The sequence below is a fragment of the Petaurus breviceps genome, unplaced genomic scaffold (assembly GCF_028583685.1).
Source record: "Petaurus breviceps papuanus isolate PSGF00001 unplaced genomic scaffold, PetGlider_PUasm1.0 227, whole genome shotgun sequence".
Lineage (NCBI taxonomy): Eukaryota > Metazoa > Chordata > Mammalia > Diprotodontia > Petauridae > Petaurus > Petaurus breviceps.
Window position 1 is genome coordinate 9,593,536 of NW_027185896.1, and position 20,919 is coordinate 9,614,454.

At 40.3% G+C, this 20,919-nt stretch overlaps 2 protein-coding genes across 6 annotated transcripts in view; both read right to left on the minus strand.

Moving 5' to 3' along the window:
* RBM5 (RNA binding motif protein 5) overlaps positions 1–6,923 on the minus strand; it is a 27,731-nt gene extending 20,808 nt beyond the window's left edge. Inside the window, exons 1-4 of one of the 2 annotated variants that reach the window (XM_069095679.1) lie at positions 6,614–6,923; positions 5,334–5,395; positions 1,196–1,361; positions 114–269 (exon numbers count right to left, since the gene is read on the minus strand). In XM_069095679.1, coding sequence (XP_068951780.1) covers positions 114–269; positions 1,196–1,361; positions 5,334–5,350 — 339 coding nt within the window. In that variant the 5' untranslated portion in view covers positions 5,351–5,395; positions 6,614–6,923. Of the gene's footprint in view, positions 1–113; positions 270–1,195; positions 1,362–5,333; positions 5,396–6,549 lie in introns of both variants that reach the window. The other variant, XM_069095680.1, reaches the window with a different exon arrangement.
* A 2,793-nt stretch (positions 6,924–9,716) lies between these two features.
* RBM6 (RNA binding motif protein 6) overlaps positions 9,717–20,919 on the minus strand; it is a 104,903-nt gene continuing 93,700 nt past the window's right edge. For all 4 annotated transcript variants that reach the window (XM_069095682.1, XM_069095681.1, XM_069095683.1 and 1 more), the window contains 8 exons: positions 20,697–20,782; positions 15,697–15,849; positions 15,332–15,421; positions 14,571–14,831; positions 12,364–12,438; positions 12,106–12,203; positions 10,863–10,992; positions 9,717–9,965 (listed from right to left, as the gene is read on the minus strand). In XM_069095682.1, the coding sequence (XP_068951783.1) occupies positions 9,840–9,965; positions 10,863–10,992; positions 12,106–12,203; positions 12,364–12,438; positions 14,571–14,831; positions 15,332–15,421; positions 15,697–15,849; positions 20,697–20,782 (1,019 nt within the window). In that variant the 3' untranslated portion in view covers positions 9,717–9,839. The remainder of the gene's footprint in view (positions 9,966–10,862; positions 10,993–12,105; positions 12,204–12,363; positions 12,439–14,570; positions 14,832–15,331; positions 15,422–15,696; positions 15,850–20,696; positions 20,783–20,919) is intronic.

A 20,919-nucleotide genomic window follows, 5' to 3' on the forward strand; every position in this document is an offset into this window, starting at 1 on the left:
GAAAAATCCAGTGCTTGAGTAAACAGGTTTTTAAAAAAGATAATGTTCAAATTTCAAATCTGCGTTTTCTTACTCACATTCTCACTAAATTGGCATTTCTTTCTGATACTTACATCATTCTCAGTAACAGTAATGGGAAGTCCGCGCAACATGATCGTCTTACTCTCCCACTCATCATTAATATCATTCCTGTAGTCATGCTCTCCGTAGTCACCATCAGAATGGTAACCATCTTCTGATCTGTCACTATTCCTTCTCTCGCGTTCCCTCTGATGGACAATAAACAAAAATGCAATGCAAACTTCATTTTGGGATGGAGCTAAAGGGGCGCACATGTTGGGTGGTGAAGTGGAGGGGGAGGATATGGTCACAATTTCCCATCACTAATAACAGTAATTAGGAGACACTGAAGACTATAAACTATTCTTATGAAAAGGTTTCAGGAAAATGTGGGCATCCTGGGTTCCACATTCTGCATCAGTGCGTACCTAGCCAACCACCAACAGACATTAGTTATTCTCTCTCAAGAAAAAAAGCAGTACAAAAGAACACAGCACACTGTTGAAATGGGATCTCACAGAGAAATGAAATCTATCTCATTAAAAGCTTATTTATTTAAACACATTTTTAAAAAGGAATTTTCTACACTTCCTATACAATGTTGCACAGGATTCAATAAATTATCTTTACAGATTAAAATAAACTTAAATATGCTTAAGAATACAGAAACTGAATATAAAATTCAAAAGTAATTGAAGTTCAACAAAGGGCTACAGCAACTGAAGTTAAATAATTTTCATATTTAATAACTCAATAGCCACCTAAACAGCACATAAATGCTCTATGGAGCACCTAAAAGAAACGTTTCATATATTTCTCCATTTAGTCATCTCAGCTTACAAAAATTAAGCAAGTATTTTCACACACAGTAAATTTAGGGTGGCTAGATGGTACACTCAATAGCGTGTTAGATTTGGAGTCAGGAAGACCAGAGCTTGAATCCTGTCTCTGAGGCCATACAAATTGTGCAACCTTGGGCAAGTCACTCAAATCTCTCAACCTGTTTCCTTATGTGTAAAATAGGAAATAGCACCTATCTCATAGGACTGTTGTGAGATCAAATAAGATAACATGAATCACTATATGAATCCTGTTATGGTAAGACAATTTTATAAACCAGGGACCATTTACATACCTCTGGACTGTCATAATCTCTATAGTCATCATATCTGTCATTCCTGCGATCATCACTAGATCTTTTATAGTCTGAATCCCTTCGTCTACTTCTGGATTCACGTTCATCTCGATCATCCCGATCTATAATGGAACCATATCTTCCACTACGCTCTGTTCTACTGACTCTGCAAGATAAAGAATTTTCATTTAAATATAATTACATGTCTTCCCTACAGAGAATATTAAGCTCAGTTTATGGTACAATGTAATGCTTGATTTTAATCACAAGTTTCAATTTTTTCAAGTTTCCAAAGATAACCACTTGGGGAAATAGCTCCTCTCCAAAATGCAAAGATAACCAACAGACATTTGAACTCCATTTCTTTAAGTCTAGCAAAATGAACTTTCTGGGCCAAGTGTTGGTGGGGCATGAAAAGCTGGCCCATGTATGAAGTATCCACCTGTGATAAAGTCAGGAATAGCCTTCCCCCAATACAAACATGTCTAGGAACTCTGCCCTACTGGTTCGAGAGGATTTGGTTTACAAAAAAAAAAACCCAATCTGACCCCCAACCACACACGCAACATTTCTAAGCCATACTAGAAGTCCATCTTACAGGGTCATTCATGGCACCAAAGAATCACTTTTATCCTCCCGAACATCACTCAGTTACTTGATTCTCTATTCTAAAGAATAAAGACTAAGTATGCTGGTAACAGTTATTACTAAGGTTACTAATGTCAAATCAGGCAGTCAATAAACATTTTTTAAGCATTCACTGTGTGTCAGAAACTGTGCTAAGTGATGGGGATACAAAAAAAAAAAAAGGGAAAAAAAGCAGTCCGTGCTCTCAAGAAGCTATGAAAAAGATAAACTGGAAATAATCAATAAATGTAAGACACTAGAATTAAGGGGGACTGGGAAAGATTTTCTATAGAAGGTAGGATTTTAGCTGGGACTTGAAGGAAGCCAGGGAGGCTAAAAGGTAGAAAAGGGGAGACTGAGCATTCCAGGCATGGGGGATAGCCCATTGTTTGACACAAGTCAGTGATATTAAAGAGCTATTTAGGAAAGGATCTAAAATAATCATTAATCACTTTCTGAATATAAATGACCAATTTATGATGAATTTGAAATGGTTAAATGCAACCTAGCTCAACCTCTGCTATAAAGTAGCAGTAGAAATGCTAGAACGTGAAATACTTTTAGTCAAGCTCCAGGGCTCAGCAGCTTCAACTTTATACCAATGGATTTAATAGCTAGGTAGCACAGTGGATAAAGCCGCTTGGCCTGGAATAAAGAAAACCTGAACCCAAACTACCCTCAGACACTTACTAGATGTGTGACTGGGGTCACTTAACTGCTGTCTGCCTCAGTTTTCTAAACTGTAAAATTGGAATACAAGGTTGTTTTGAGGATCAAATAAGATATCAGTAAAGCATTTAGCTGAGTGCCCTATATATGTGTGTGTGCGCTTAATAAACGATTGTTCCTTTCCCCTAATTGTTCCTATAATATTCTTTTGTGTTGGCTTTTTAGTTTTTCACCAACCAAAGCGTGGAAGTTTTTTAATATCCATTTTAATTCAATTCTACCTTCCTTCTACTAACCACAGATCAAGATGAAAGAGTAAAGAGAAGAAAGAAGGAATAATTTCAACTTCATTTAATTTTGAAAGGTTTTCACCTAATTTGTGATGGATAGTCTTACAGAGTGACATGGTCATTCGGACAAGGACCACAGGTCATGCATGCACTTAAATAATCAAAATAATTGTTTTTCAATTTAGTCAAGTGATTAACTCTATTTTGTCGAGTCAGCTGTATAAGCAGTAAGTTAGCCAGTAACAGAAAGTTATCATTTTATATAGTATAGCAACTGGTCTACATTTGTAGTCTACAACAGAGCTTCATATATACATTTCTGGAGAAAAAAATGCTTATCTTAATTCTAGATCTCGTTGTGGTACAGTAGCAAAAGTTCTGGACTTGGTATCAAGAGAGACTTGGGTTTGAATTCTATCATTTACTAGCTATGTGACTATGGACAAATAATTTAACTTGTTTTGTTTCCTAATCTGTAAAATGGGAATATGCTACTCAAAGAATGATAGATTTAGATCAGATGTGAGTTTAGAAATCAACCAGTCCAAACCCCTCATTTTACAGATGAGGAAACTGAGGCCCACAGTAGTGAAGTGACTTGCTCACAGAACTAGTATCTGAATCAAGATTTTCTACTTCCAAATTCAGTGTTCTTTTCCCTGTAGCATACTACCTTACAGGAAGAGATGAACTAATAATGTGTGTAAAGTATTTTTTGGTAAGTCTTATTAAATGTCAGTTATTATTACTGTTTTCAGAAATTAGTTTCCATATTGTATAGCAATTAATTGTTTTTTGAAAAGCAAAAGGAAAAATTTGAGGACAAGGATAAAACTAAGGGAATGAGAGGATATAGCAATTTCATCAACTTAATGGCGTGATGCTAATAGCAAATACATTTGTTAAAGGGTAAGACATATGATTAAGACATCCCATTAAGACTGTGATGCTTGCCAACTTTACCTCATGCTTCCTGGTCAAGTGTAAAAAGAGAAGGGATTATAGGGGTTGACTGGGCTAGGGAATATGAGGTGGAGAAGCAAGTGATAAAAGAGGATACTTTCACTTAAAAAACATAAAATGCTATCTCTAAAATAGGGGTTTGTCTATGGATGAATTTTAGGGGTCCATGAAAAAGGAAAAGAAAAAAATTACATCTTTATTTTCACTAACCTCTAACTGAAATTTAACATTTCCTTCAAATATTTGAAAACATTGAGAGAAGGGGCCCATGACACAAAAGTTTAAGAACTCTTGCTCTAGAATAGAATGAAATAATGGTATTCATAGTTCCTGGTTCCTTTTTCAGGCCACCAATTTGACAAGTCTGTGATGAGCCCCCCCTACATTAAAAAGGAGAGTTCTGAATAACCCTGGCAGTAATCAGAAAGATGAAATGGAAAATAAAGTGGGATGGAGATAATAACATATGTACTAGAAGCAACCAAGCAAATTATCAGCCTAATTATATGCCTAACGGTCCTACATTCTTTTCTTATAGATTTTTATGTCCTTCTTCCATTTTCTCATATGGTCTAGTACATAGCTAATCTTCCATTAGCAGTGAGGATATCTCATTAAAAAACCCTCTTCCTTCTCATTTTCACCCTGTGTTTTCCTATGGGTTGTCTTGTTCATAGGATTTAAAGCTAGAAAAGACCTTAGCAATTATCTATTCTAATTCCCCCAATTTTCAGAGGAGGAAAATGATGTCCAAGAAGGTAAATTTTTGCAAAGTAACAGAATTAAGATTTGAGCTCAGTTCCTGCAACTCCAGGTACCATACTCATTCAAACTTAACACTTCACTGCCTCCTGGTTTGTACCTGTCACTAAGACTGGATATGGGGGATATGGAGACTAAAAAGGCAACAGTCCCTGCCATCCAATAGCTTAGATTTTAGTAGGGAAAATTGAGCAATGTGTCTCTAATACTGTAATACAACCGAACCGCTTGATACAAGGACCCCAAATTTTTTTGGAAGTTGTAACATAACATTGTTATTTTATACTTTCTCCAAAGAATTCTTTGATGGCATATTGATTTGAAAAATAAAAGTGAATTAAAAGTAATTCTGATTATAACATCTTGAGACTCCTTGTGAGAAATCAAAACAAGTTAGGAGCCAATGATTTAGTAACAGAAACAGTTAACCAAATATTCTCTCCTCATCTTTATCTCAGTTAATTTACCCATCAAAGGAAGAACAGGGATTGAGTAAAATAAGGACAGACCAATAAAAAGTAGAAACAATGGTGATAGATTTGCAAAAAAAAAAAATTACAACTAAAAGAGATCTTTTAAAAGGGCTCATTAACAATTAATTTTTCTAGTAACTTGCTCAAGGTTACACAGCCAGGTGTTTCTCGGTGGGTGCCAAGTGTCTGAGCCAGGATTCCATCCCCAGATCATCTGGACACTGGGGCCGGTGCTCTCTCTCACTCGCTGTGCTACCTGGCCGCCCCAACAATTTATTCATTTTAAAACAATCCCACAGCTTAAGAACTAAAACACTCAGCTCAATCCAGGTTAAAAAATTACTTTCAACATACCGTTTGTCTGAACCCATAGTCCTGTTAAAAAGTGCTAGCACACAGCTCCGAACGTCAAATGTCTGTTCAAGAAGGCAAGAGAAAGAGATTAATGCAAATTCATGTTGCACATAGAGGACTTTGCAATTAGTTAGAATTATGTGCTTACCCACCATAAAACTCAATTTTAGGATTCAAATAGAAAAATACCTGCCCCATCTTGCCTGTTTCATTATTTGAGATAAGGTAGAAATGCACCAGTAACCTCGTTCTATTTTTGAAACCAGGCCCGAAACTTTTTTCGAGTTACGTCTATCAATAAAAAAATGTATGAAAATCGAGATTTTCAGGCACTGACTAAACCTTACAGAATCCAGTAAGAAGAACTGATAAAGGATCCAAGTCTACAAAGGCCTTTACTTTTAGAAAACTAAGAATGGTTACAGACTGCTTCAAAGCCACTCTGATCCACAGTCTCAGAGAACGAGCACACATGGGACGCACCCTAATTCTCCGGACAAACCTTTCAGGGGGCTCAGCGCCCCCTAACTAATGCAGGGCTCGCGCTGAACGGGCAACCCGGAGGGGAAAGCCGCAGTCTGCGTAGCTGCGAATTCTCGAAGCGCTGGCGCAGAACCGGCGTCCCATCACAATTGGCGCCCCGGACCACAAGCCCGGTCCTGGAGGGCCGAGCCAGGCCAGCGCCCGCGGCCCCACGCAGGCCCCGGATGGGCGGTCTGGTAACAGCCGGGGCCGGCTTCGGGCTGGGGCCCCCCCTCCTCCCGGGGGCCTCTAGGGCGATCAGGGCCGAAGGCGCCAGCTCCTCGGGTCGGGGCGACCCAGCTCGGCCGGACTAATGGCGGCCGGGCCCACGTCCGAAGGAGAGGACGCAGGCGGCCCGAGGATGCGGCCCCAAAGTTCTGGGCGGCCTGCCGCTGCCTCGCCGCCTGCAGCCCGAGGAGAGGCGGCCCGGACGCCGGAGGCCCAGGCAAAGGACAGCCAAGATTGGGACCGAGACCAGAGGCGACCGCAGGGGTGAACGCCGGGCCGGGGCCCGAGGGGCAGGCGGTAAGCCGACACGGCAGGAACGGAGGAGGAAGCTCGGCCCGGACGGCCTCATAGGCGCCTGAGGAGGCCCAAGGGTCGCTCTGCGCGGCCCGGCGCCCTGCCCCCGCCGCTTCCCGGAGCTGACAGATGAGTACCGGAGAGATGGCTGACGCGGGGCAAGAGAGCTCACCGAGAGGCGTTTGGGATCAACGACAGAGTTCCTGGGGAGAGCACGGACAAGCAGGCCCACTCACCCCTAACCGTGCTTGGCGAGGCAGCCCTCGCGGCTCGGCGTCCCAGAGGCTCCAGCGATGGTCCGGGACCTGAACAAAATGGCGACTCAGCCGACCGCCGTCTCCTACCCACACTGCCCCTCGCCCCGCTCGACTGGCCGCCGCCTGCTGGAAGCTTCCACTGGAAGCGCATGCGCTACGCGCTCTCTCCCGCCCTATAACACTGCGCGGTGGTTGCTGGGAAGTGTAGTTTCGCCTACAAGGACTTTTTCCTTGTTAATAGCCTACGCACTTTCCTTTCTTTGTAGAACTATCCCATTTACTCGTATTTTAGACCACGGACAGTCAGCCAGGAACTTAAAAATCTTCTCATAATAGGGTCATCCCTAGAGCAGAGGGACATTAGTGAAAGTCTAATACAAAGCCAAGAGGGGCTGAATGAGTTGGAGGTCTTGGTTGGCTGGACTCCCACTTTGGGGATATGTTATATTGGGGATACCTTTCCTAAGAGTCATACGGGTAACAAGCAGAGTTGAACCCAGGTCCAAAGGCTCCAGATCTACTAAACGTGCCTTACTTGACTTATTCTTGAGAGCTCTCTTCTCAACCCAGCTAGGTTTTATTCCCTTCTTCGGTGGAGCCAAGTACAGAGCTTTAGTACATCCCTTATTATCTGATATTTATAACTCTGTGAAGTAGGGAGACCTCAAGTCTTCTGACCATACACTTGGTCTTAGGGGCTCCACTTGGCTTCTCTTTCTCCTAGCCTCCCTTCAGGGTCCAACTCAAGTCTCACCTTCTGCAAGAGGCTTTTCCTAGTCTTCCACAATCTTAGTGCCTTTTCTCCAGATCTGACTCCAAATCCAGTGCTGTTATCACTAATGGATTACACCCCACAAGAGACCTTGAATTAAGATTCAAGGTCACACAGGCAGTGCCCACAAGACAGAGAGGGAAACACTGGTGGCCTCACTCTCAAATCCATTGTTCGATGCTGCTGCTGCAGTTGGCGTCAAAACCTCTGCCTTTGGCATTGTTACACTTTTCATGAATATTTAGTCCTAGTCTGCAGGTAATACCCCAAAATGATAAAACTTAGTTCTTTACTTTACTTCCTACAGCCCCTTCGGAGAATGATCAAGAGGTGAGGGAGAAGAGAAAGTTGCAGTTCACAAAAAACTGGACCATGCATAATTTCCATCTGGAAATGAAGAAATGTTGGCATCACACTGCAGAGAAAACATCTTGGATTTGAATATCCTACAAGACTCTGTAGGTGGTGGAAATTTTACCCTTCGTCATTTCCAAATTCTGGGAGACAGATTCCTGCTTGGATGGAATGGCATCTTGAAAACTGTTCCCATTGTGGTTTGGACAGGTTTAGAAGTTAACAGTTCCCAGAAATTGCATGTGATACTTCATCAGTGCTTAAATAATTGTTGAATGCATATGTATGTGTATGTGTATATGTATATGTATATATATATGCATATGTATGAAAAGAACTATAATTTCCAACGTTTTATTCTTTACTTCATTCAATTTTGTTAAGGGCTCCACTGTCTACAAGGCTCTGGCTAGGTGTTAATAGAGCCAAGTAAGATAGTCGATCCTTTCCACACTTCTTAACAGATGATAAATCAAGCCAATGGTCAAGACTAGTGCTTTGTACTGTGGTGCTTCCCAAATTTAATTCAAATACTTCCTGAGTTCTTGATATGAATCTTTGCACTGGATCTTTAGTTTGCCTGCTCTATTTACAATATTATAATAGCTGAAAGATTTTATGTTCATAGGATTTAGAGATGGAAGGGTGACCTAGGCAAGACGACCTAAACCACGGCTTCGTGTTCCTGAAGCAAAAGAAATTTGCCAAGATCACAGAGGTTAGTAAATAGTAGAGATGGCATTTGCAAAACTAAAACTCCTGTTCTCAAGAAAAAAGAAGTCAGCACTGTCAAAGGTAGAGGCTATTTTTCCTAATCCTCCCTGGATACCAATAACTTATATACTGCAAATGGCACTGGTAATGCTGGGAAGGAAATGCTGACAAATTCTCAAAGTTAAATAGAGAAGCCACCATTTGTGAAAGAAGTTATCAACACTCTAAAGTGATATTTTCTTCAATGATGGGCTTAACTAAGGATGTGATTATTTAAATTCTATTCAATTTACCAAGTATATATTAAGGGTATTAGGCTCTTTGGGGAGGGAGGTCCAAAGTACAGGGCCATTACCTTTAATTAATTTACTAGAAACCATAGCTAGAGATATATGCTACCCTTTTCCAATTTCTATTTTTTTTTTCTAAAATGGAAAGAATAGTTACCTTTAATCAGCAATCCCCTCACCCCTAGTCATTTAGACCCTACTTCCACCAACAAAGTTAGTGTCAGAATTTTAAGATCATAAAGCTAACTATATGGGCCCTTTCAAAGGTCAATTTCTCTATTATTAATGGTGGTAGTTCACTATGCTACATAGCTACTAATCTGAGCTAAGAGGGTACTATTTATCCTGAAGAGAAGTCTAGGCTACTATAGAAATTAACAACTGCATGTGGAGAATCTACCCATCAGTATCAGACATACCTGGTTAAAGGGCAATTATAAAACTATTAAATAACAACTTAATCAGTACTGGACAAAACCAGTTCAGTTCCTCAGAAACAATAGGAACTACTCAGGCATAGGTAGGAATAAAGTAAGGTAATATCACAATCACCTTACAGAGCTGTGAAATTTAATGGCAAACATCTGAAGCAGAGTTGCTGTTCCTTTAAATCAAACACATGATTTCATAAGTATATAAATCCCCATTGAGTCAACTCCCTCTACTAATGCATGTCTGTTAATCTTCCTCTTGGAAGGGTGCCTAGGGACACTGAGAAGTTAAGTGATTTGTACAGGGCACAGATTTCTTCTATGGTAGACTCCCTTCTCCATGACACTGGGTCACTGTAGCAACTAATTCCAAAGGTATGGCTAACCTTTCTGAAGCATGAACCAGTTCAGAAAAGACTTGATTCTAAAGGAGCTCATGTTGATTCTAAAAAATATCATGTAGTTTGAGGGAAGGAAGGAATGGTAAGGACACAGCAGATTAAAAAATATTTACATATTCATCACCACATTGAAAAAAATTTTATTTAAAAAAAGTTCTAGCAACAAGAACAGTAACAAAACAAAAGGAGAGACAGACAGACAGACAAAAGAAGGTTGCACCCTGTGGGATGCATCTCAATCCTTTACTCAAGTTCCTTATATCGAGCAAACATGACTCTCCTCACAGCATCTCGGTACGTCTCATTTGACTGCCTCTTGCTAGGTTTCCCTTGTGATCCAACACCAGGCCCCCTTGTCCAACCTTCAGTCTGAAAAACAAAGGGAGAGGGAAAAAATGGCTATTAGACAATTGGTCTCAGGGCTGCATTTGTCCACAGAATTTTCTAGAGGGTACAGGCCATTCTGGGTCCAAAGATGTTTTAACATAGTAAGAAATGAGATAAAGGTAGAGTTTTGTTATGCCAATAAATACCCCCAAAAAAGACACAAAGAAGGAAGAGTCAAAATTTCAGTAGAACAATTCTTACTATCTACAGAAAATCCAAATTCTCCAACTCATCAAAACAACCTTCAGCTAACCCACTGAATGAAAGACGGTGTCAGCTTGTGGATGAAATATGATATTGTGCTACTGTAGTGCTTCCCGAATTATAGCTTTCAGAACTGTCCTGTATAAGTATAGCTCTGAAAGTTACATGTATTTATTATATAATTAAAAGGAAAAGCAAGCTGGATGAAAATAGAAATTTGCAGTTTCATGTACAATCTTCTCTGCTCTACTTTGTATATGGAAATGCACATTTGGTGGCTTTATTACTTTCAAGGTTAAAAAAAAATTTAAAGAAGTGTCCTTACACAGAATTCTTCTTGAGGTTCCTTCCCATTTCTCATCCCCACCTTCCTTCCCTTTATGCCTCGTGTTTCTCCACCATTTCATTTAAAAAAGCATCTAGTTCATACTCCTTTCCCTTCATCACTGAGTGGACCCTTTTCCATGGCTTTTCCATGTCATCCTTGACCCTATCTCTCCCTTCTATGTCAGATAATACTCTGGAAAATTCCTAAAAACAAAAAGGACAATCATGCCTTATTTCCACTGGTCCAAGGCATTGTTAGAAGAAGCAGAGTTAAGACCATTTGAGCACAGAAGAACACAGAGGTTTTAAAGAGAGCTATAGATAAACACAAGATAATAATCATTTTACCTCTTCTGCTGAGGCCTGGCCTGGTTGACCATATCCCAGACCTGCTCCCTTCTTCCAACCTGGGGACTGCAGTACACAGCCTCCTTTGCTGTTGCTGTCAATACCTACTTTACTTGAAGATTTACGATCACTGCAAAAGAACCAATTGTATCTAAGCATTTGCCTTTGGTTGAAGAATGCTGTAGTAAGGACTGAAGCATTTCAGAAGAAAGTCCCATATTAAGAGGGAAAAAAACCCACAACAAATCCTCTTCCACATCAGTTTCACTGATTTTATATAAAATTCCTAGGGTCCTCTCTTTCACATGCCCTTTTATCTTTTTTTTTGCATTTTGGAGGGCAATTGGGGTTAAGTAACTTGCCCAAGGTTACATGGCTAGTATTTTTGTGTGGGTGTTAAGTGTCTCAGGCAGAACCGAACTGGGGTCCTCCCAACTACAGGGCCAGTGCTTTACTCACTGCACCACCTAGCCACCCCTCACATGCCCTTTTATCTTTTGAAAATTCAGCTTTGAGATTAATACTGAAGTCCCAAATAAAACTGAAATTTTAATATCTTGGTAGCTATTTCTTGCTATTACTAGGAACAAATAATGATCACTTATTATTTCCATAGAACTCTGCACCCTTAGTCAAAAAAGGTGTGTCAACAAAAAAGGGAGCATTCATACTGGCCTAATACTTGGGATTCTTTAATTCTCAGTTTGTTAAAAGACCCATTGTGTGACAGTGATAAAAGTACTGCCTTTTGATCCAGGTTATCTACCTGTAGAATAAACACATCAGAAGATCACAAGATTTATAGGCAGAGGGGGGCTGAGATGTTCAGCTAATTCAAACTACTTATTTTACAAATGAAGAAGGAAACTTAGGACTAGAAAAGTTAAGTGTTTTGCCAAAGGCTACGGTTAGCAAAATATCTGAATTCTCAAACACCAAGTTCAGTGATCACTCTACACTATTACAGTAACTCTCCTGCCATCTTGGCTTCAGAACCCTAAGACACTTTCTTATCAGCCTTTCTTATCAATACTTTATTTGGGTGATAGTCATTAAACATAAAGATTAGTGACATGTTTTACATTCAGGGTGGAGAAAAATACTTCTTTTTGCCTCATATGACATATCTTGTGTCTCTTGCATATGAAGACACAATATGATTGACTAAAGGACCATAAGTAGACCAGAATCTTGTTTAACAGGCCTTAAGAGCCCCAAACCAAGAGAAAGCATGTTGACTCACCTGTCAGTTTCCCTGGAATATTTCATTCGTTTCCTATCTGGGGAATCTGAAAAATGAAGCTTTTCTTTACGGTCACTTCCTTTTTCTCTGTATCTTCCCTGTTAGAAACCAAAATGTAAGACATAAATGTTCTGCTTTTCCAGGTAGACTGAGAAAAGCAGAAAAAAACAGGGAAAAGAACTCTTAATTTTGCCCTGGGAAAGGGTGAAAATTAGTAACAGCAAAGAAAAGATGAATAAGAAAGCCCCATAAACATACTTCCCGCTCTCTCCTCTCCAGATATGCCAGCTCCTGCTCAGACTGCTTTATTTTTCTGTGGATCTCCAGGTTTTGCTGTGAAAATAAGGGGGATTTTGAGTAAAAAGACATTTCTGTGAGTTTCTATTAGAAAGCCACTCCTAATAAAAGCCCTTAGGCTGCTACCAATTAATATTTGCTATCCCTCTTTATGGCCCCTCTAAAGAATTCAGAGAAGTCTGAAAACCTAACAGTTCTTGCTGTTCTCAGGAACAGATGATCTGAACTAGACTGGTTTATGTCACTCACTCAGTGTATGGCTTAAAGTTAAGACTGGGCCTCAATTTCCCCTTGTCTATGCCAAATTATTAGGTGACAAGATGAAGGGAGACACTTGACCAAGAATCTCTCTGGTAGAGCTGGGAGTTCAGAATTAACTAGTCCAGCATGCAGACTTGCCCCCTCCACCCCATGCACATGCCGTTGTCTGGAAGCCAGGCTCCACTCCAGCATCAAAGCTGCCACAATTATGCATTTCAGAGTGAGGGCACATCACTCTCCTGGTGGGGAGTGGCTTTGCTCCAGGACTGCAGCTGCTGGTGCAGTGGAAAGTATGCTATGTTTGGGGTCAGATTCAGATTTCTTAGGCTGCTTGGTAGTACAGTGAATGGAGTCCTGAACTTGGGAGTCAGGAAGACCTGAATTCTGACCCAGACAATAGCTCTGTGATCCTCAGTTACCTTATCAGCCTGTAAGCACCATGAGGGCAGAAACTGTCTTTTGCCTTTCTTTGTAACCCAGAGTTTAGCACAGTGCCTGGCACACAGCAGGTGCTTAATAAATTTTTAGTCAACTCATTAGTCCAACTCTTCCTTTCAAAGGGAAGGAAAATTAACATTACCTGACTTGCCTATGGTTACAAGGCTAATAATAAGTGGCAGAACTAAATCTTCCCCACTATATTAAGCCAGTCTCAACCCCCTGACAATACTTCACTCTAGTCATGGTCCTGCTGTTACACGCTGATGCTATCACACCCTATGAACCAGACCTCCAGAGACAGTGCCCTACAGAATTATGTCACTCAGCTTTGGAACTTTTGCCCCAGAGGCTGGGCTGTCCTGATAGGTAAGAGCCCAGATCATGCCCTGTGGCTCTATTCATCACCCCTATGTCTCCCAGTCAGCTCCTATTAGAATGCAAGGACCTTTAGGGCAGACACTAGAACTCTTTTATAACTGTATTGGAGATCCCCCCCAGCACTCAGCACAATTCCTGGAACATAGTAAGCACTTCGTAAATCCTCCCTTCCTTTCTTACTTCCTTCATACAAGCATTCATTAAACTAGGACTAGAACCCAAGTCTCAAAACTTTAGTAATACTATATAATGCTGAGAATATGACTGACCTTTGGAACCTATATCCTAGAATTTCGACACCAGTCTGATAACCACTGCCACTTAATTTGATTCTATTGCTTTAACTACACAGAAAGGACAAGACATTTCTCTCAGGAACCCATGTGTAAGGAGGAGAATTTTGATTTCATTAAAATTAGTTTGATTGTTAACAGGTTTAACTGTTATGGAGGCTGCCAGGGGCAAAGCAGATAGAGTTGGGCCTGGAGTTTGGAAGACTCATCTCCCCAAGTTCAAATCAGGCCTCAGACACTTACTAGCTATGTGACCCTGGGCAAGTCACTGAACCCTGTTCGCCTCAGTATGAACTGAAGAAGGAAATGGCAAAACACTCCAGTATCTCTGTCAAGAAAACCCAAATGGGGTCACAAAGAGTTGGACATGACATAACAATTATAAACTGTGAGAGGAATATTGGAAGAAAGCCACAGATGAAAAAACCAGGTCACTCTGACATCATCATCACAACTAACATTTAAATAGCTCTTTAATTTTGTGAAGCACTTCATCTGTTATCTCATTCAATCCTTACAACCCATACCAATAGCTTTTACTATCATCAGCCCCATTTTACAGATGAAGATTATTAGGTGACATGCCCAGGAGCACACAGATAGTGAAGTACTTGCCCAGGACCAAAGCTGGCCAACATCCTGCTGCTCCCAGGCCCAGCACTGTACCTCCTGCAGTCTGGGTGACCATATACGGGGCCTCAGATCATGTGCAGCTTTTCACTGTCCTGCTCGACAACCTTCTGATCCCCAAAGCAGGGTAAGGGTGGGGGTGGGGGGAGCCACCCACCCACCTACCTTGTGAAGATCAGAGAGCTGCTGGTGCTTGAGCAGCACTTCCTTATTGGGAAACTGCCTTCTGCAGAGCAGACAGGCCAGCTTGTTCCAGTCCGTGAGCTTGTCTTCTTCATTTTCCTTCTTGGACAATTCTTCCCGCTGGGGTGGCTGTGCTGGGCGAGTTTGGGGAGGGGGAGGCTTCTCTTCTTCTTCCTCTTCTTCATAGTCACTATCTCCTCCATACTCACCCAAAAGGCCAATCAAAGGATTTACCACCTTGGGCTGCAAAGACAGGAAGACTGTTTCAAACAAACCTTTGTTTATCAAGGTTATTTTTTCAGTTTATTTTCATTCATCTATTGTCTTCCTCTTCAGGAACACTGAGAAATGTGAAGTTTGCAAGACTAACATTTGGAAGTGAAATGAAAAGTAATTTAGCAATAAAGCTAAATTCTAGACAAAATGAGGCCATTTCTGCCCCTCCTCACTGTGCTAGGACACTCCAACACCCATGCTTTATGCTACTCCTTGCTTATTGATCTCTGTCAAGTAAAAGTGAGCCAAGAAAGTGACACTACAGGTCAAAAGTTACAGGACTATTATAGCTAACAAATTTCCCTCTCTTTATTTTTTTTTTCAGTTCATTTTTCAATTTTTTCTCCTCCCTCTCCCCTGATGGAAAAAAAAGAAAGAACAAAACCCTTATAACAAGCATAACTGCTCTCCCTTAAACAGATACAGGGCTGGCTCCATCCCCCTTGAATCCTCTAAAGAAGTCTTACTGGTGGTGGGCTCTCTTCCTTCTTCACTGTGGGGGGTAGTGGTTTCTTAAAGACATCTTCTGCCGGGGCCTTCCCTTCACTGGAGACCTCCTGAAATCAAATGAACAGTATGAAACCTAGAATGAAGTTGTCACCTTGAGCAAAATTTACCCTGTGAAACAAAGCAGATTATAAAAGCTGAAAAGATATGACCTGGGTTATTACCTGGTAAACAGAATTTAGCTACTATTTCAAGTCCTGTTCATATCTCTACCCCCAACAAAACAGGCCAGTGAAATAATCTGCATTTTTCAAAATGGAAAATATGGAAAAGGAGTCAGGTAGTGAACTATCCAGTCACTGGAATGCAAAGAGTTCTTTCTTACCTTCATGGGTGTGCTTCGAGCTTTGTCTTTTTTCTCCCTGCTATCCTTTTTGGAGGCATCTTTCTTTTCATTTGGTTTTCCTTGACTGTTATGTTTCTTCCCCTTGCTCTCTGCTCCAGGTGACCCAGGGTCTTGTGGTACATAAACTTCTTGCTAGAAGGTTATTGAGAAATAATGCTGGGATGATTTGTTTCTCTTGAGAATATTTGTGACAAGGGAAAAGTTTCTATTTTGGTGAGGGGTGTAATAAGAATGTAAATTTTAAAGATCTTCCCTGCCCCTAGGCTAAAGTGCACCTGAAGCCTGGGGTGGGAGGCTTGTTTTTCAGTAGATACTTCTTGATTGGCCAGTGAGTCAATAAGGTTGTTACATTCTCTGAGCCAGGAGAAGGCTATATAAGCCCTGATGTGTAGCTTTGTTTTGGGACTCACTTTGAGAAGTGTTCTGTGATTTGATCTGAATTCTGGGAAGCCATTGTTGAGAGTCCCCCGGCTTTGAAACCCAGATGTTGTTTGGTATGGATGTAATGGTTGCACAGTTTGGAAAGCTGTGTACTTGATCTGTTTCTGTCTTGATAATACTGTCTGTATATTCTGAAGTTTGGGGTGCTGACCTTTTTCCCCTGAACGAGGTAAACGATATATGTCTGACTGATTAAAGTAAGCTTGTTAACCCATTTTGAGTTGCTTTCCTTTAACAAAGCAGATCCAAGAACCTGTGGTAGCTGCAAACCCTGAGGACGCGCTTGGGGTGCTTGCTGCAACAAGGGGAAATTGGTAAATAGTGATGAAAAAGCATCAAAGAAACCAGAAAACACAGAAAAGAGCAGAGGGGAGTTCAAAAGGAGACACACAAGTGGCATACTTTTGTCACTATCATGCTAAATTTAGTATGCACTTAAAAAAAACAAATTCAGTTTCACATAGAACCCTCTGTTCTATGGATACTGAAATGTTCGCTTTTTGATGTTTGAGATCATAATGAGAAAAAAAAGCAACCATTCTTTACACTGATCCTCCATACTTGTTGCTATCATCTACTGACCTCCAGGTTTTTCACAATTTTTTTCAATGAGCTCAGAATCTAGATCATTATCTTTCTCTTGACACCATCCCTCAGCCACGATTCTCAGGGATTTCAATGCTCATGCCAACAAACTCTCTATTAAAATCTACTTCTCTGTTCCTTACCTTGGTTCCAAAGACCTTCTTCTCCACTCCCTCTTAGTCACAAATCAACATACCATACTTCAGAACTTAAAAAGTCTTTCACCTCCAAGATTTGGAATTTCTAAACTCTACTGTCCAAATACAACTAGCTATCCAGAAGTCTCTCCCACTGTCACAGTAAATTTTAATCTTCACCCTTATAGTCTTATGGTTTCTTACCAATTCCTTCTCTCTCACTCACTTTCCCACCCTGGTTTTATTTAACTTCATACTCAGCTTTATCCTCAAGGTCTTTAACATTCTCTGATTCTGGAGCTATGAACCCTTAATTCCAGGATTGCTTCCACTCTATAGCTTCTTTGCTCTTGCTCCAGAGCTGTCAAAGGAGAGGAGGAAATGATCATGAAATCAAACCAATCTTACCCACTAAAAATTAGTAGTACATAACCTCTAAGTTCTTGCTGCCTAAAACTCCTTTCTCCTCTACCCTTACCCTGGTAGATTCCTGTTTCCATGAAATTGAAACCAACATAAAGACTTTTTCAGCCTCTCTTTCAATTCCTCAGATGTAAGGAATTGGTTTTTTTTGCCTTCTCTCTTTTCACATAAGAGAGAGTCCCTAACTTTCATTCCTCTGCTTGCTTCCATGATCTGATTAATTTCTACCACTTGCAGAATCCTGTTACAGTAATCATACTAGTACTCTTACAATCCACAAACGTTTATTGCTACCTATATTTCTGGACAAATCATTTAACTTCTCTGGGCCTCATGGGGGATACGCAGGGCAAAGGCATAAGGATAGAAGATGAAAAGATACAGTATGGTGTGTGAGGAAACAGCAATATGACCACTTTGACTAGACTATCACTCTATTTTTTGTGGGAAGGGAAGTTATAGATAAGGTTGGAAACATAGCTTTTGGGCCAGATTCAAATGCTTTAAAAGCCATCACAGAGGCAATTAGTTAGCTTTTGGGGTTTACTGAGCAAGGGAATTAAATGGTCAAAGCTATACTTTACAAAAATCACTTTGGCAGCTGTATAAAGAATGGATTAGAAAAGAGAAAGACCAAAAAAAAAAAAGAAAAGAGAAAGACCCAAGTCAGGTAAAACAATTAGGCTATTGCAAAAGTCCAAGTGAGAAATGGAGTAGGGTAGTAGTTGTATGAGTAAATAAAGAGTGACAGAAGTAAGAGATGCTGTAGGAAGGAAGGAGGGAAATAAACATTAAGGGCCTACTATGTGCTAGGCACTATGCTAAATACTTTACAATATTTTCTCATTTGATCCTCACAACAACCTTATTGTAAAGGTTGAAATGACATGATGTGACAAATGAATGTATATGTGGGTAGTGATAAAAAAAAAAAAGATTAACAACAAGCCTAGGAATCTGGATGACTAAAAAGATGATATATTTAGTCTTGTGCAGATCCTACAATCTGACAACTTGAGCACCCTAACTGTGGGGGGTTTCCAAAAGGTTCTGCCCTCAGCCCTTTTCACCCTCTTATTCATCTCATCAGTTCCTATAGCTTGAATTTTGTCCAGGCAGATTACTGACAGATTTATACATTAAGGCCTAGTTCCTTTCCTGAGCTCCAGTTCCACAAGACCAGCTACTTATTAGAGATTTCAAATTCAATCTATCCAAAATAGAACTATTACCTTTCTCCCTAAACTTACCCCTTTACCAAATTTTCCTAGTTCTGTTGATGGCACCACTACTCTTTGAGTCTTCCAGCTTCATAACCTTCCCATTATACCTGACTTCTCATTCTCCTTCACCTCATATATCTGATCAGTTGCCAAACCTTTCTGTTTCTATCTCCATAGCTCTCACATTCATCCTTTTATTACTACTCACACACAGACCTTCCTTAGTTAAGGTGCTTATCACCTCTTGCCTAGAAAGTCACAACTGCCTCCTAATAATTCTCCTTATCTTGAAACTCTCCCAGCTTCAATCTATCCTCCAAACAATAGCCAAAGTGATTGTTCCCAAACACAGTTCAGACCATTCAATGGCCTACTTTTTATTTTTGCTTTTTTGAAGGGCGATTGGGGTTAAGTAATTTGCCCAAGGTCACACGGCTAATTTTTGTGTGTGTTTGTGTTAAGTGTCTGAGGCCGGATGCGAACTCAGGTCCTCCTGACTAAAGGGCCGGTGCTCTACTCACTGTGCCACCTAGCCTCCCCCCAATGGCATACTTGAAATCTAGCAGCTCTCTATTAGACTGTGCTACTACTAGATACTCTTTTGCTCCAAAATCATTAGAGGTTCCTTCCTCATTACATGCTGAATAATATGAAAACTCCTTTTATAACATTCAAAAGGTATTAAACCTGATTCCACCCTACTTTTCTAAACTAATCTCTTATTTCCTTTCACATACTCTTCATTCTAGACAAAGAAGATACATCTCTGCACTCAAACATACCCTGGCTTTTTATACTCTTGGGTGTGTAACGTGTCATCTTTAGCCACTGGACTCCTATACCCCTGTAAAACCCAAGTCAAATACCAAATCCTCTTGGGAGTTGTCCATAATCCTTTCTGGTTAATAACTGACCTTGCTCCTCAGACCTCACAGAGCACATAATCTGAGAGACATTGTATTGGACAAAACGTATGACTTGGAGTCTGGGTTCAAATCTAGTCTCTGTGTGACCATGGACAAGTCACCTTACCTCCTCTTAGCCTTGGTTTCCTCATTTTGAGATAGCATGGTAGGGCCTGGCTCAGAATCAGGGAGATTTGGGTTCAAGTCCTGCACCTGACACATGCTGGTTTTGTGACCACAGAAAGTTGGTTTAACTGTCCAAGCCTTAGTTCTTAATTTGCAAAATGACGGGAGCTGAAGTAGATGGCCTCCATGATCCTCTGATTACATCCAGTACAGGCATTTCTGAGCTTCCTGAAGGCAGGGACCATAGCTTACTAAACTTTCATCTCCCTTCGACACCTGACAGAACGTTTTCCAGACATCAGGAACTTAATAAATGCTTGATGTTTGTTTTGTTTTTTTTTAAACCTAGACCTTTTCCCCCACCCCCAACAATGTTAAATCTAACAACAATGGTTAAATTTGGGAAAAGTCCTTTTCAAACTCCCTTTGATCCTAAGAAAATCCAACACAAGCCCTAAGACTTCAAAGCAGGATGGACAAAATGGGAAATCAAATTGTTAAGAGTAGCAGTCTAGGATTCAGTTTGACTGACTACTGCCAACCTGAATCATAAAATTGTAAAATTTAGAACTAGAAGGGATCTTAGATACCATGCAGTTCAACCCTCTCATTTTTCAAGAGAAAACTAAGGACCACAGAGGCCAAATTCATGAATAATTTAAAGGGCAAAGGTGGGACTGAAATCTAGATCATCTAACTCTAACTGATTTTCCACTAAGCATTAACTGCCTCCACATCCTTAAACTTAGCATTCCTGATGCAACAGATATATGAATATTCAGAAATTAACACAAAAGTTTTTCTTTAGAAATAAAGAAATAAATAAATCTGTAGAATCACCTATATAAATAAGTAAATTAAATAACTTTATAAAATGTTCTAATGTTAACAAACTTTTTACATCCATTACTCTATTTAACACTAGTAACAATACTATTAGAATAGGCATCATTTTACAAACGAGGTCAGGGGCTTTCTTTTCGTTTTTCCAACTTGTCCAAGCTCACATGGTTAGAAAGCAGCAAAGGTGGTAGTAGAAGCCAGGCCTCCTTATTTCCTGGTTCTATAAGTTTTTATTACATATTAATATGTATTTTCACCAAAAGAATAAAGTAGTCAAAACAAAATTGAAAAGTCACCTGTGTTTTGGGGTCATAATATGTTCCAGCTAAGGGGTCATAATAGTAACCAGTGACAGAATCATATATGTAGCAGTCAGAAGAAGCTAAAAAGAAAGAAAGAAGCCAATATTAGTTTTTCTTTTATGCACAGGATAGTCACAAATACACGCATGGAAGGAACTAGATCAGAGGTTTTATTCCTGTCACAGTTTAGGTAGAAGTGGGAGGGAAAAGGCATTAT